Here is a 17,489-nt window from a genome sequence, read left to right as displayed (position 1 = left end):
ACTATGTCATGTGTTAGGAGAGCCCAAATGCAGGGGCTGGAATTTGCAGTGCCCTCCACTTGCATGTTCCTGCCAGTAACCTCGGCCTTAACTAGCATGTTGCTGACCTGTGGCCAGATCCTCCCCTAGACCTGACCCCTGACAACCAGGGGTGGGTGGGTGGGTGTCACGAGGATGGAGCCAGGCTCTTCTCGGTGACAACCAACAGTAAGACAAGGGGTAATGGGTTCAAGCTGGAACACAAGAGGTTCCACTTAAATTTGAGAAGAAACTTCTTCTCAGTGAGGGTGACGGAACACTGGAACAGGCTGCCCAGGGAGGTTGTGGATTCTCCTTCTCTGGAGACATTCAAAACCCGCCTGGACGCCTTCCTGTGTAACCTCACCTAGGTGTTCCTGCCCTGGCAGGGGGATTGGACTGGATGATCTTTCGAGGTCCCTTCCAATCCCTAACATTCTGTGATTCTGTGAACCACACACTGCACAAAATTACAGACTCTTGTTAGCGACTTCTTTCCTTACAAAAAGTCTTTATAAGAGTCCTGAAAAAAAAACCCAAACAGAACACCAACGAGTGTTACCTAGCTCTGCAAAATACCTCAAGTCTCTCCCAATGCAAAACCCGCAGAGAAGGAAACATTTGAGATCTTTAGCCCAGGAGATGCCTTCTGCGGCCAGAGGAGCGTGCCTGAAACACGCAGGAAATTCAGCCCCTATACAGCTGCCAGAGGTGCTTGAGGGTGAAGAAGACAACCACGCCATTGGTGCCCAGCACCGCTCCTCAGCTTCCCTTCGTGACAGGGAGGTGAAGCTAAACCAGGCAGTCGCTGTTTCCTGCACTCAGAGCATCCCTGGAGCCAGCGACGGTCGCACCTGACTGGTGTGAGACTCCTTGCTGACATACAAGGTGGGCACTACATTAGGTAATACACCCCACTGCTGGCTTTAAAAACACCTGAGAGACTGGATAATTGAATCAGTGCAGTATCCGTTCTTCTAAATCACACTATATTACTATAGTTTATTGTTTTTAAAAAATATGTATCTTAATTAATTCCTCAAGGTATAAAGACACTTCCAATACTATCTTGTAGACCTCTCATTAATACAAGTACTAGATTAATTTGGAAAAGACCTTCTTCTAACATCATAAAAATCTAATCTTCCACTTAAAACAGCTGTCCATAAAGCATATAGTTACATAAAATAGCCTTTCAGCATAATTTAAACATGTAAATATAACACTAAAGTCCAGTATATGACAAAGCATTAGTTTTAAGAAAATACGGCACTGCACAATGAGTATATACTTCGCACCTAGCAATCTCCTTTGGAGCAAGTTATTTTTAGTTGAAAGGTATACTTTCCACTGTTTATTTTAAAATTAATTTGAAATGCAACTAGCTGACAGAATCAACATCTGTGAAGATGAGACTTAGAGATTTATGCAAATGCTGATCTTCTGAATTAATTTGTGTTATAGAAAAGACTGTCAATTTCTTTGAGTATTTATACCCTATTACTTAATGAGCTGTTTTGATGATGGAAGCCAAACTATCTTTTTATTTATAGAGGAAGATTGGCAAAGGTCCAGTGGAACATCCAAGACCAAGTGCCAGTTCTGATATCTTGTCCAGCTATTACAGGGGTGATATCAGACAAATGACTACTTACAGTTATAATGTTCTTGACTTGTAACTGCTGCTTGTCTGAAAAATACTATGGGCCAAATCTCAACAGCTTCGTTCATGGAAGCAGTCCTACAATCAGTGGGATTACTTCTGCAAACTCAGTTAACAGGACTTAGGCCAATGTTGTGAAATGTTTGCAATCTGTTCTACCTGTGTAAACTAAGCTTTTTCTCCTAACAAAGCCATGACTGCCCAATAACACCCTGAGAAAAGAGTAGCCACCCTGTAGCAACATGGCAATGACACTGAGATTGTAACTGCATCAGAGAATTAAGACTACATTGTTCAACTCTTTAAATGGATGATGCTTAGGCTGAACTAACATTTCACAACTTGAGTTTTCTCCAGGCTCAAGGCTAGGAGTAAAGTCCTGGTTTTGCTGAAGACTGAGGGATTTTTGCTGCTGAGATCAGTTGGGCCTGGCTTTCATCTTGTGTTGACCCATTTAAAAGAACAGCAGCATTCCCAGCTTTGTAACTTGAGACACTGAGTAGTCAACACATGGCCCCAAACCTCAAGAGAAACCAGGGCATGGAAGTCAGAGACACTTACAATGTGCTTTGTTTTCCACACAGTGAATTTTAAAACTTCTTAGCAGCCATCTTACACCGATGCCTTTGAACAGACGCCCCCCTCCCATTCCTTCTTCAAGGGGTCCAGCTGTCCCCTGTCCTCAAGGCTCAACAGGCACAGCCCGAAAAGACATGTAGAAACAGAGACGGCGAATGGCTAAAAACAGTATAGGGAACATCTATATTTTCATACTTAGCATTAGAGAGAAAGCCAGACCATTTGGGAAGTTGCAATGGCCGAAAGAAGGGTGAAATTTGTAGCCATGGCAACACCGAGCTTGTGCCTATTGACTGTTGTCAGGAAACCATGTGAAAACATGCAATTTAGAGGCATTAGCAGAAGGAGGAGGTCTACTTGTTCCAAAACCCATACTGTGCCTTCTTATAAAGCACTTACAGTTTCAAAATGATTTTAGGTTGTCTGTTTCAGTGCAGAAAGCACTTTAATGTACAAACTCAAAATTTAGCCTCTATTGTCACCATTTTCATGTGCTTGTCCTCTCTGTGTTTGTAACTGAAAAAGTCCACAGCAACAGTCCTGGCCATTTTAGGTTTGCTCTTCTTTGGAGATAAGCTCCTAAAAATTTATCTTGGCAAATTCTGCTATTGCAGACCTCATATCACCTCCCATGTGATATAGTAATGCAAGCACGTCTTCAGTCACGTTTTAAAAATAATACGTTCCAGGCAAACCCAAAGTTCCGTATTTTATAATTGTCTTATTGTAAACAGATTCAGTGGTCTTTATTCAGAGCAGACAACACGAGTAGGAATCCCCCAGCCTTTGCTAGGCAAGACACACTCCTTCGGAGGGACACCATCACTCATACCATCAATCACAATATTTGAGTACACAGTTTTTGAGTATACAATTTTCACAGACTCTACTAACCTATTAAGAGATGCTTCACTAAAAAACTGCTAAAAAAAAGAGAAACAACATACCGTAAATTATACTTCTGAAATATTCACAACAAGGCGAATAGGTATACAAATAAGCAGTAACTAAAAAATGAGGAGAGACTCTTGCTTCTAGCTATCCTATAAAAAGTATTAAAAATCTTTCGGTTCAGTATTGCTGGAATACTCCTTTATTACCGGTAAAGGGTCTTCTCTTTTTCCAAAACTTAAGTCAGAAAATAGAAAACAAGTTTGGATATTTTCTGTTTGTAAAAAACTGTATAATTTCCTGGAGAAAATATTTTCTCACTCTTCGAAAATGTATTTAGTGTATACATGTATCTGTTAAAATTCAATATGATAGAAGCTCTTATTGAAGCTTAAATGGCCTTAGATTGAAATGCTCAAAATAATTTAAAACTTTACTAACATCTTGAGATATCTTGGCAATGTTTTACTGCAAACGGATCTTTTTCAGATACTTGTATCAATTTACCTAGTTAAAATGTGCAAATGGTTGTGAATCTGTCTTATTTTAATTATACGACAATAAATATTTCAGGACTTTCCCTGCCATTTTTTATAAATAATAATTCTAAAAAAAAACCCTCCACGGTGATTTCAAACTTGCAGTTCGAAGTTTTTTCAGGAGCTATACATGGGAGCTGGGCACACAATATAGTGGTAGTATCACTCAATTTAGAGATAGAGGTCTGGCTTCATTAGAAAAGCTTACGTTTTCTTCAGCATTTAAAAAAATGAATTATACTAAATTCTTTATGATCCTACTGGCAGCTTTTGTAAGCACATTTTCCAGAACAGAAAGCACGGTGTTACACTATTCCCTGTGGGTGGGTGTTTTTGTCTTACATTTGATGGCGAGCTTCCCATACATCAAGTTCAGGTTGATAATTACAAATTGTTGCCTGGCTGCTTTGTTTGCTAAATGCGTGACCCTTGAGGCTGTCTTATTCATTGTTATTTAATTGCTCCAACCAATGCACTTTCACTAAAATAGATACATTGGATAACCAAGCTGCAATGACAGAAAGAAATAAATTGTCACTGGAATCAATCCATGTACACTCAGTCTAATCCATTATTAAAGAAATGGCAGTATTTTCATTCAGAACAGTGTGCTTCAATAAATACATTAGCTCCAATTTCCACTGATTTTCAATGTTCTGTTCTGAATTAATGCAATGCCCACAAATATCTATTATGTATACCCAAAAGGCAAACATTTTGTCAATCAAGACAGGTTTTATAACCCTGTGTAAAACAAGCATTCCTGTACAAATCAAGAACAAACACTTCCATAATATGAAGATATAAATCATGTGTAGACAGGTCTTATATAAATTTTGTGACTAATATTCATGATTGTGCACATGAAGCCTCTTTCTGTAACATTCTAGAGTACCATTAAGCCATATGCTTTGTTGTGTCATCATCAGGGTGCATATGTGAAATTTCTCTATACTTCTTCGACAGCAGAAATAGAATACCTCACCCAGAGAAAGACAAACTTCACTACTCATGGACTACAGGAAGAAAATACAATTCTGTTATCTACACATATGGAGATAAACTGCTCCATCATTCTCAGAAGGAAAGAAAGATCCCTAATACAATAACAAATATGATAGAATCGTAGAATCATAAATAATTTAGGCTGGAAAAGACCTTTAAGATCATCGAGTCAAACTGTCAACATGACACTGCCAAGTCCACCATCAATGGTAAAAAAATATCAATCATAAGAAAATAAAAACAAGCAATGAGAAATTAATGTTTTTTATACTTGCCCGTGGAAAGGTTGTAAATCTATCCAGTTCTTCCACAAAGCAAAACATCTGTAAACTGATTGCTGACATTACGATTAAAAGGCTGGCAGTAAATACCACCAAACTCCCAAGTTTTTTTCCTGGTCCAAATATCTTATACACAAAATCCTCTAATGCAGGAGAAATCTTTATGAGCCGAACTACTCTAAGAACCTGCAGAGAAAGAGAAAATACAACTGTATTAATTATTAGATTATCACATTAATCAATAACTTTTCACAGGATCAGACACTTCAAGGCCAAAAAGGGACCTGCAGCCTTGTAGGCCAGTAGATATCAGGTTGCTACCGCTTGTAACAGACCAAAAGCTGTCGGTTAGGTTAAGAATACAAGCCCTTGAACCTGTCAGGTTTTGTCTGTACGTATCTTGGCTTGCCTGGATTTTTTTTTAGCTAGCAACAGCAGTTACCCAGTGACTAGGTAACTGTAAACCTACTTTGCTTTTTGCCTAGCTATTTATGATTGCGTGGTGTAACGCTTATTGTTACAAATCTCTTTTTTTCCAACATATAGTAATAACGAGCTGTAATTTTGAACAGAAAGATATCTATGACCCTTTCATAAAATCCAGCATCAAGATGTACAGGTACAAGATGACAGCAGAGGCCTCGAGAGTACAGGCACAGGAGGATACTCAAGGCCGTCACCAACTCAGCAATCATGAAGTCATCACAGAAATGCAACTGGGTAAAGCTGTTTTGGGGTAACAAAGGGAACAAAGAGATAAACAAAACACACCACAGATAGTAAATCTGAATGTAATGTGTAATTACAGTGCAATGAAGGTTTACAGTGTGTTACCACACACACGAATAGTTTCAGGCAGAGGTGAAAATACATCAGTCTAGATTTAGCAATCGAGAATCTACTGCAGTACTAGGTAAATTGCTCCAGTTTGATTACCATCACTGTTAAGAAGTCATACTTATTCTAAATGGACAGGGTCCTGAACAGTCTTTGAAGAAAGCTCTGCTTTGAGGAGCAGGCTAGGTGAGATTACTTTCAAAGGCCACTTCCAACCTAGGTTTTTCTGTGACTCTATGTTATTTGTTGCACCAGGTTACATATTCACATAAAGAACTGCCAACTCTTCTTCCACAGGTCATCTTTCCATTTCAGTGACCCAAGGCAAAATTGCTTGGCATTGAGTGCCATATAATCTAGAAAGTTTGGTACATATTTTGCTATTTCATACTATATACAACAAGGGAAATTTTGGGTGGCATTTCTCAGTATCAGAGGGCATGGCATTTTGTGCCACTGACATATTTGATATATTTGACGTACAGAGTGTTTCGAAAAGATGTTTGGGGCCTACCTTTTTGAAACACCCTGTATACTGTTTTGAAATCGGGCTCATCTCTTTGAAACACCCTGTATTTGACACCTCTCAGTATTAGTAGCCACTGCAGAACTGTGATTGTGTGTGGAACTCCTGACCCATTCGCTGCTGAGTGCACCTTGGAAAAGCTGCTGACAGCTCTGGTTCTCCTACTTCTGCCACTAATGGTGGCACAGTGACACGAACATCAGTATCAACAGGAGGCAACGGCAGCAACAGTAGTTGCTGGAGACAACAGACAGCAGCATATGGGGAAAATAAGATTCCGCAGTTCTTACAGAGAAAAATACTCCCTAGCCCAAAGTATCACCTATATTTCCACAAGAATCATATTGAAACTGAAAGGTAGGAATTACAGTGCAATTATAGGCTGACCTTATGTGCAAGTCAAATGCAATTACTGTGCTGCTTTTGGAGAGAAAATAAGTTTGACAGAAATTATTCACAGAAAGAGTTCACTGTACCTTGTAGCTTGCTAATAATGTACACCTTTGCATTTTGCCTGAAACTCATCTCCCTGCCTATCTGCCACGTAGGCAGAATATGCTAGTCATCTAGGCTTTACTGCCAAAGGGGAGAGAAAGCCAACTTAAGAGAGCAACTTTTTCCAAACATACCAGATCCCTTGTGTGAGATGGGATGAACACTCATTGTCTTCAGTAAAAAAGGGTCCTAAATACAGAGGTTACACTAAATAGCTTGACTTTCACAATGTTACAGCATGGTGAGATAAAGCCCTTTCTTTCACATTGGTGCTGTGATCACATTACCTATAGTCTGAGTCCATGAAACTGGTTACCAAGGCAGTAACAGTGAGATGAATGATATTTCCAAGTACTATGAACATGTAAACATGATGTCTTCTTACTTATAAGATCTACTCACAGTGTAAACGTTAACTCTGTTCCCACCAATACTAGCTTCAACACTCATCCCAATGGGGTGAAGTTGGTATTCTGAGCTGTGTTTTAGATAAACTATTATCTGCCTTACTTTTTCCCCCCTTCCTTTGGAGAACTTTAATTGACCTTCAAGCAGCACATTAATCTTATTGACACTATTTGTTTTATTCATTTATTTTCATTTATTTTCATTAAGTGACAAATTGAATCTTGCAAAAGTACACTCTAATGAACAGTTATGCATTCTATGTAATTGGATTGCAAATTGTATTACATTTTAAGAGCTGTAGAAGGTGTGCTATTTGGATTAAATATAAAAATATGTTAAAAAGCAAATCAAGATAGAAAATATGAAAGAGGTGCCACAGCTTTTTACAAAGAATGGCTGCATCTCCTAAAAGGGATATTTATTCAGAAAATGACTCAGCAATCTTTTCCCCAAGCACAGATACAATACCAATTCTTCAGTCCAGTATAGGTCAAATTCAGTTTAAATCTCTCACTTTTCTGCCAGTTCTTTACAGATCTCTGCAATAATATGCAAATTCTGTCATTTTTCCACTGATTTTGTGCTCTACAGATTATAGCCACGGAGTGGTGTTTTGCTGTAGTCTTTCACACAGGGCTTTGCGAAGTGTTTTGAATGAACGTACAGCAAAAGGAATGGGTGGGAGGGTGGACAGTAGCCAATATAGTGAAGAGTGAATGATGTGTTGGCAAACGGTAATGATAAAGACCAACAAATAATGCAGATGGAAATATATGGTAAGGAAGACCAGACAAGCCAAGTGATATTTCTGCTCGCTATCCTGGAATGTGTCAAATAAGACTCCTGTTCTCAGTAAACTGTTTTGCTGGCTGACAAGGAACACATTTAACCTGTCATCATTAACATCTAAAGGCCTGGAAATCTGCCCAACATCAAGACGTATCGATGTGAAAAAGTATTTTTGACCTTGGTTGATCTGAAAATGTGTTATCTAGCTTGCCCAGAAGCTTAATTGTGGGGGAATACGGTGCGTACCTCCCTTACACACGGACACCAAAGGTAAAGTCTTTTCCAACCTTACTGTCATTTTCCTTTTAGGTGATTTGGATTGCAAAATACCACCCGAATCTTTCAGTGTAGTAGGTGTTTCTGCTTGTAAAATGTATGTGTCTCACATATATCCCGACATTTTCTATCAGAAATGCTAGCACTTAAAAGAACCCCACAACACCACCACCCCCACGCCCACCCTGCCACAGGAAAATAATTAAATACATTAGAAATAAAATACTTATTATTTTATTATCAACATCTGGCTACATTTTATCTTCAAAATCATGAGTTAGTAATGACGTTACCTATTTAGTCCTACATATTAATAATTTATACTTAAAATTCCTAGAAATTATCGGATGTAAGCGAACTCTCCCCTAACGAATATGGACCAACTATTAAGGAAGTTGCTGAGAGTGCCCAGTTAGTTTTCCTGTGTACTTTTGACACAAGAGTGCAATGGCATTCTCCTGATAGATCATCCTTTCTTGAAGGTTAGAAATACCATGCCAACTGAATAACAACATTTTACATATTTGAACAGCAAAATCAAAGCTATAACCATCTGAGTGCCTTCAAATGATACCAAGTGAAAACCAAATAGAATATGTCATCCTGAAAGACTTCTTGAGAACGTTTGTAGAGCCATTTAGAAAAAACACAGGATGGCATTTTGCACTGGGTTTGCATGGCAAGGTTTTGGTAACAGGGGGAGATGCCAAAAGGTTCTCCTATGTCCAATACAGCCAATGCCAGCCAGCTCCAAGACAGACTCACTGATGGCCAAGGCCAAGCCCATCATCAGTGGTGGTAGCGCCTCTGGGATAACATAGTTGAGAAAGGTGAAAAAAAATCTGCATATGTGCAATTGCAGCCAAGGAGAGGAGTGAGACACTATGAGAAAAAAAACTCTGAGACACACAGGTAAGTGAAGAAGGAGGGCAGGAGGTGCTCCAGGCACCAGAGCAGGGATTCCCCTGCAGCCTTTGGTGCAGACCATGGTGAGGCCACCTGTCCCCTGCAGCCCATGGAGGTCCATGGTGAAGCAGAGATCCACCTGCAGCCTGGGGAGGACCCCACGCCAGAGCAGGTGGGTGCCCAGAGGAGGCTGTGACCCTGTGGGAAGCCCACGCTGGAGCAGGCTCCTGGTAGGACCTGTGGTCCCATGGAGAGAGGAGCCAAGGATGGAGCAGGGGAGGAGTGTGAGGAGTCCTCCCCCTGAGGAGGAAGAAGCATCAGAGAAAACGTGTGATGAACTGACCACAACCCCCATTCCCTGTCCCCCTGCGCTGCTGGTGGGGAGGAGGTAGAGAAATCAGGAGTGAAGTTGAGCCCAGGAAGGAGAGAAGGACAGGGGGAAGGTGTTTTAAGGTTTAGTTTTTATTTCTCATTCATAGAATCATAGAATCATGGAACAGTTTGGGGTGGAAGGGACCTTCAAAGGTCATATAGTCCAGCCTGTCCTCATAGGAGAGGTATTCCATCTTTTTGAGCATTTTCATGGCCCTCCTCTGGCCCCTCTCCAACAGGTCCATGTCTCTCCTGTGCTGAGGGCTCCAGAGCTGGACACAGGACTCCAGGTGGGGTCTCACCAGAGCGGAGCGGAGGGGCAGAATCACCTCCCTCAATCTGCTGGCCACGCTGCTTTTGATGCAGTCCAGGATACGACTGGCTTTCTGGGCTGCCCATTGCCAGCTCATGTCTAATCTTTCATCCACTAGTTCCCCCAAGTCCTCTTGGCAGGGCTGCTGTCTATCCTTTCATCCCCCAGCTTCTGTTGATACTGGGGGCCACCCTGACCCAGGTGCAGGACCTTGCACTTGGCCTTGTTGATTTTGATTGGTAATAAAATTAAACCAATTTCCCCAAGTCGAGTTTGTTTTGCCTGTGATGGTAACTGGCAAGTGATCTCTCCCTGTCCTTATTTTGACTCACGAGCCTTTCTTTATATTTTCTCCCCCCAGCCAGTTGATGAAGGGAGTGATAGAGCGGCTTTGGTGGGCACCTGGCAGCCAGTCAGGGTCAACCCACCACACATTTGTAGAAGTCTGAATAAGCCATCATACTTCAACCCACACTTGGGGAGACTTCTCCCCCATATTGTACTCGCTTATAATATGTGTCACTATAGCTAATCACATTTATTGACAGGACTCTGCCTGACAATTTATTATTTGCCTTTATTATTAATTATTCACCATACCAATCCATTGCTAAATAATGGACAGATATGAAGTGTTTGATTTTTTTTTTTAGAAAATCACTTTCTTCAGCACTGTAGAATATAGCACATTATAATGAATCTCAGTGCTTTCTCCCACAACTGGAACAATCCTAAGCACTTCAAGGAGAATGAATGGGGAATTGGTTGCACTGACTGAGAGAGGAGGAATCAGAGTCTGAATTAATCAGTCTGTCTTTGTCTCTCCTTCCTGCTCTTCCCCAAAGTGAAAATGTAGGAAAAGTCTCAATAAACACACTTTCCCTCTATATAAGGAACCATTGGAGAGCTATAAAAACAAACACTATGATGATTCTGGAGAAATGAACTCTGAAGTCCAGCAACAACTGGACAAGAGACTCTTAGGCACATGACCACCACAGAGGACTTGGAGAAGCAACAGCAAGTGTACTGAGTCCTCAGGGACAGAAGTCAAGAGAGCAATGATGGACACTACACGAAGGTGATGCTGTAAACAGCTGTATGCAAGGTCAAGGCTGAATGAAGGACAGCAAATCACAGAATCACAGAATGGTTGGGGTTGGAAGGAACCTCCGAAGATCATCTAGTCCAACCCACCTGCTAAAGCAAGTTCACCTAGAGCAGATCACACAGGAATGTGTCCAGGTGGGTCTTGAATGTCTCCAGAGGAGACTCTACAACCTCTCTGGGCAGCCTGTTCTGGTGCTCTGGCACCCTCACAGTAAAGAAGTTTCTCCTCATATTCAGACAGAACCTCCTGTGTTTCAGTCTGTGCCCACTGCCCCTCACCCTGTTGTTGGGCACCACTGAAAGGAGTCTGGTCCCATCCTCTTGACACCCATCCTTGAGATATTTATAAGCATTGATGAGATCCCCTCTCAGCCTTCTCTTCTCCAGGCTGAACAGACCCAGCTCTCTCAGTCTCTCTTCATAAGAAAGGTGCTCTAGGTTTCTAATCATCTTTGTAGCTCGTCGCTGGACTCCCTCCAGTAATTCCTTATCTTTCTTAAACTGGGGACCCAGAACTGGACGCAGTTTTCCAGATGCGGCCTCACCAGGGCAGAGCGGAGGGAGAGGAGAACCTCCCTCCACCTGCTGGTCACACTCTTCTTAATGCACCTCAGGATACCGCTGGCCTTCTTGGCCACAAGGGCACATGGTTGACTCATGGTTAACCTGTTGTTGACCAGAACTCCCAGGTCCTTCTCTGCAGTGCTGCTTTCCAGCAGGTTCACCCCTGATCTGTACTGGTGCCTGGGGTTGTTCCTCCCCAGGTGCAGAATCCTTCACTTGTGCTTATTGAACTTCATCAGGTTCCTCTCTGCGCAGTCCTCCAGCCTGTCCAGGTCTTGCAGAATGGCAGCACAGCCTTCTGGTGTGTTGGCCCTTCCTCCCAGTTTGGCATTATCAGCAAACTTGCTGAGGGTGCACTCAGTCTCCTCATCCAGGTCATTGAACAGGACTGGACCTAACACTGACCCTTGGGAATCCCACTAACTACAGGTCTCCAACTAGACTCTGCACCATTGATCACAACTCTCTGAGCCCTGCCATCCAGCCAGTTCATAATCCATCTCACCGGGCATTCATCCAGCCCGTACTTTCTGAGCTTGCCTATGAGGAGGTTGTGAGAGACTGTGTCAAAAGCCTTGCTGAAGTTAAGGTAGACAACATCCACTGCTCTCCCCTCATCTGCTCATCACAGAAGGCTATCAGGTTGGTCAAGCATCACTTCCCTTTGACGAACCCATAATAAAGTAATAATAAACTAATCCAGAACCTACTGAACAGATAAGAAATAAAAGTTACTGAAAACAGAAAGGACTTCACAACAAAGTAAGGAAGAATCCTGTTTCTGTAAATCCACCCAATAAAGATAGCTAAGAACAGACATATTTGTTATATTTTTTGTATTCTCAAAATGAGTCAATGTTGTGAGAATGTCAGTAGTCCAAGAAGGGAAGTAAATGTGAGCGAAATGTTGATGGGTAATGTTTTTAATTGGTATACAGGATAAAACATAAAAGTAGCTGATCGTACCTGAAAATACGTAAACTGAGAGTGATAGAGGTCTGGATAAATATGAAGAGTGGTTCCAACTACAAGCAGTGACTCAAACTTGTGAAGAGATGAGCTGATGTATCCTGTGAAACCCAAACACCAGATCTTCAGGAGAGCTTCTAAATCAAATAGAACTGTAAAAGCAACCTAGACAAATACATAAAACAAGAAAGATGTTTTCAAAACTTTTATTTAAATTAACAAGTTTCTATGTCATGACGTCTATCAAGGTTTTGTATGTCAAAAATAAAGACCTCCATGATATTTAACAAAACCACTCATACTCTACAGAATAAACAATAAATAATAAAATTTCTCATATTGGCTCATATTCTTCCTTAAAATGTACACTTTATGAAATTTTCTGAAGTTTCAACACAGACAAGTAGATTCCACAATTTGGAAGGCATGAAATAATAAATCCATCCAGCTGACCTTTCACTTTGTGTATGCAGATGAAAAGGTAAAAAACTGATGAGATTTTTTTTTCAAAATGTGAAGCAACACATATGAGCCATCTGAAGAATTTTAAGAGATATAAGGAACAAAGCAAAATTTAAAGATCTCATTTAAAAATTGCTGCATCAATTTTCTAAAACATTCCTAGTAAAACAGCTGAAACAGGTAAAAAGAGGGTGATGGGGATCATGCCTTAAATTAACAAAAAGAGGAAATTCAAGCTCAGTCCAGAATTGGTAAATTTTCACAATTTTAAAAAGAGATAGTGCTAAAGAAGTTTAACAAAGACAGAAAGGTGCGAAGTTATAGGGGAAGAAAACGACTTGTAGACACTGGATGACTGTGGGATTCCTCCAGAGGCCTCTCCTGTAATATTTAGACACTAAAATGCAGGATGTTCAGCTTGGAAAAAAGGAGACAATTTTACATAGGTTTACATCTTCAACATTTATTTTCTCTTTCTTCTCTCACTACTGAAAATCCTTCTTGCTAGACACACTTCTTCCTCACCCATCTTCCTAATTTACCACTGTATATACTCTCAGGTACTCTCTCCTTCACTTCCCAGCAACCAGGAAACCCAATGGAAAAGAAGTTTTTCCTTGACTTAGCAATCTTCCTCTCTGACTCTTTACACACTTTGGGGCTCAAAAGAGACGCTGTAATAACATTAGGTGGCATCTCTATACAATGAATACTTTCAAAGTTCTGTGTGAACATGAACAAAATACAGGTCAAACCTCCTTTGAGTGAAAGCATTATTCATCTTTTAAGATGGAGAGATTAATTGATGGTGGGCCATAATGTTTACTGGACTTGGCAGGGGATAATAAAGTTAGAGAATTAGATTTTAACCCTGAATCTCTGGGATGCTGTCTTAAGTACTTACATTATCTAAAATTTAAACTCTCCAGTCCCTCAAAAATATATTTATCAACATGAAAGAGGGGTTTTGTGTGATGGCTAAATGAAACTTCACATATTTTATGTGTACAGGATTGCCAAAAGCAGGAGTGGAGATGGAAATTAAACACTGAAGTTTATGTCCTATGTTTATTCCCCTAGTCCACACAGCTGTGTATGAGCAGTGCTACCAGCTCTATTATATGGTTTCCTCAAGGCATGTAAATCAGTTATCAGGCTTCAAATGTCCTCTGAATGATTAAATCAAGGTGAAATGCTTCAGAGCACTCAAAAAAATTATTTACATTAGGAAAGAAATACTACTAAAAAATACTGGTGTGATTTCAGGCATACAAGGATCCATGTATACAATGTAGGGACCCTTTCACGCTTGTATTCTTGAATGTATCTGGCCAGTTTTTTCAGCCCTTGTTCTAGTAGCTCAAAGAGCTCAAGGAGAACAATGAGCCACATTTGAAGAAAATATCCCTCTATACGAAAATTTCTACCTGAAACACAAGGAAAAAATCATCAAAAATTTAAAAATGAAAGCTCAACATCCCAAAACATCGAAGTGAGTCCTGAAAGGATAAGGGGGGCGAATTAGGAAAAATGGAACTGTGGGTAGAAAGCAGCTGGAATTCAGCTTCAGACCAGGTGGAATAACAATACCATTTAAATACACACACACACACGTACTTCAGAGCACATAGGCTTCCTATTAGGACAAGACTAACAAATACGACGTTAAGTGTATTTTAATTTATTCTAAAAATGTGTGGGTGGGATCATTTGCATTTTACATGCTTGTCAAACGAATTCAAACCACTAGTACTTAAAAATCTATCAAATGGTTTGCATAACATCTGATTACATTTATCCACCTGTCTTCCTGCTGACAGAGCTTTTATTTTTTTCCATCCTTGTAATTAATTACAGGAGAAGATTCAAAATATCTGACTAGAACTTTTTGTTAGGTGTGAAATGTAATAAAATTTTATAGACTTTTTTTTGAAAACTGAAATCACTCCTTTCATTTCTGTAGAGACAGAGGAAAGGCAAATTCACATGAGAAGCCAGAAGAGACCCACAGAGGAAAAGCAGGTGTGACACTTAAGCAGCCACCCTGCACCAGGTTGCCCATTTTGCTTGGGGGGGTCAAAAGAGGAGACACCACGAACAGGCTGCTTCTCTGAGGGCTAACTTCCATTCCATCATCTGGAAGCTTCATGGTGTTAATGTTGCCTTCAACAACATTAACTTATACCAGTAGCCCCTCAACATTTTTGGCAGAGGCAGAGCTCAGTATGAGCCAACATCCAACAGTGACGGACCCAGCTAGATTTCTTTGTAACTGTGGCTTACTTGGAAGGTTATGAAGCTGTTGGGAAAGACAAGAATTCTTCCGAGCAGGATCAGTGGGATTAAGGGAACAGACCTCCACTTCCCTTGTTACCAGATTTGACACAGCACTCAATCCTTCCTTCAGCCAGGACAGGGCGAAGGCTACAGAAAGGCAGCTGTGCAAGGGGACACACTGCCAAAGGACCTGAGCAGGAAGTATGTGTAGGAGCACCTGGTTTTGAACTCTGGTTTTACAGATCCTATAAAGCAGTACTTGTAGGAATCTCACACCTCCTCAATAAGACATCTACTCTGTAACATCTTTTGCAATAATAGAATAGTTTGGGTTGGGAGGGACCGTCAAAGGTCATCTAGTCCACCCCCCCTGCACTGAGCAGGGACATCTTCAACTAGATCAGGTTGCTCAGAGCCCCTTCCAGCCTGGCCTGGAATGTCTCCAGGGATGGGGCATCTACCACCTCTCTGGGCAACCTGTGCCAGCACTTTACTACCTTCATTGCAAAAAATTTCTTCCTCATGTCTAGCCTGAACCTCCTCTCTTTCAGTTTAAAACCATTATGCCTTGTCCTGTCGCAACAGGCCCTGCTAAAAAGTCTGTCCTCACCTTTCTTATAGGCCCGTTTGAAGTACTGGAAGGCCTCAATAAGGTCTCCCTGGAGCCTTCTTTTAAAATCTTCTTTTAATGGAAGACAATGTGGCAGTTGCATATAGAAACAAACGTATATCACTGTTCTGTCTAAATATTGAGCAAGTAAAGTCAACATCCTCAATAACAATTACCAAAATGAATTTGAAGCTCTGCTCTTTCTGGGTTCTCAAACGCTGCACTGAGGTTTTTAGTCACTCTGTTAAAAGTCTGGGTTTGCTTCGTCTGTAAGGCTGACATATACAAGTTGAAATGCTTGTCAAAACCTTGTATTTACTACTGGGTATACAAAATTGTGCAACCAACCGCATCTGGGTTCAGAGTTCACTTCTATCTTATCTTTTTGTCTAATGTTTTCCTCCTTTTCTCTTGAGTCTGTCTTCTCTTTCTAACAAAGAAAATAGTGGGGTTTTTTCTTGGTACTAGGTATCTCAGTAACTTCACTTAGATTTGTCTACTGAATTTAAGTGATGGTATTTCTACAGTTCTAGGCCACTACAGCATGCGGTCCACAGAAGGGACCAAGTGACCTATTTTATTAGATCATGTCTGCTCCTAAGGACAGCAGCTTCCAAGATGACTTCTGGAAAATGTATCAGAAAGCCAGATCTGTTTGCTGTAATCTGTCTGGCTATTTCCTTTAGCAAATGGAATCCCCATTGCTGTTGGCTGCTCAGGTAAGCTCCCTCTGAAGGGAAAGCTTTCTGCAGCCTAGTCTATTGGAAAATACAGAGCAACAGTAGTGTGTCCTGCTGCAACCAGTCTCCCTCACTAAGGAAACAAACCAGCCACTGTGGAATAATCTGGATTGCTTGAGTATTCAGCCTCTTCACAGCTCTTAAAAACAATTTCTTTGGATGCCCTGTGCTGCAAAGAAGAACTTTCACAATCACCGAGTAGGAAATGACACCACCTTATCAATTTCTACTCTCTCCCAGGATTTGTTTTACTCTTCTGCTACTGTATTTTATACATCCTTCTATAAGATACTAGGGGTTTGCTTGTTTGATTTTTATAATGTCTCTGGTAAAGGCATCACAGGTGAAAAAAACCCCAAAAAACAAAACTAAAACCAATAAATGGACATCAAGAATATGCCTTACAAATAAACAAAATACCTTTCTCTACTGTGGACTAATTTACCTTATACACTTAAAAATGCAAACATGTACAATATAAACAAATGAGTTTTCTGGCAACCTCCCCACTAATAAATCAGTAATCTAAGATATGCAGTTACAGTGAAGGGTATCTTTAAAGAACACTGGCCATTGCCTACAGGACAGAATTATAACACACTAGTCTACATGACATACTGATCTTGAATTATTAAACCCTGGCAAGTATTTCTGTTGGAAAAAACTCCAGATGAACAAACCCTACTTTTGAAATAGATGTTGAAGGGAATGTTTCTAGCACTGATTAATAAAAGCATAATTAGGCTATATATTCAGTGCCAAAATAGAAATAGCACATGCAGTGTTTGCTGTTTTGGATATAAATAGGATTAATGTTGTTACTTGCTGTATCCTGGGCATAAAGCAAAAATGCTTACCA

The 17,489-nt window shown here is 40.6% G+C and overlaps 1 protein-coding gene across 2 annotated transcripts in view; it reads right to left on the bottom strand.

Moving 5' to 3' along the window:
- Positions 1-17,489, bottom strand: part of NALCN (sodium leak channel, non-selective) — a 241,612-nt gene that overhangs the window by 97,397 nt on the left and 126,726 nt on the right. For both annotated transcript variants that reach the window (XM_065628719.1, XM_065628725.1), the window contains exons 12-13: positions 12,539-12,706; positions 4,971-5,162 (exon numbers count right to left, since the gene is read on the bottom strand). In XM_065628719.1, coding sequence (XP_065484791.1) covers positions 4,971-5,162; positions 12,539-12,706 — 360 coding nt within the window. The remainder of the gene's footprint in view (positions 1-4,970; positions 5,163-12,538; positions 12,707-17,489) is intronic.

Source organism: Caloenas nicobarica, chromosome 1 (genome assembly GCF_036013445.1).
Source record: "Caloenas nicobarica isolate bCalNic1 chromosome 1, bCalNic1.hap1, whole genome shotgun sequence".
Taxonomy (NCBI): domain Eukaryota; kingdom Metazoa; phylum Chordata; class Aves; order Columbiformes; family Columbidae; genus Caloenas; species Caloenas nicobarica.
Note: the sequence above shows the minus strand (reverse complement) of the source record. Positions and strands in the feature narration are given on the sequence as shown.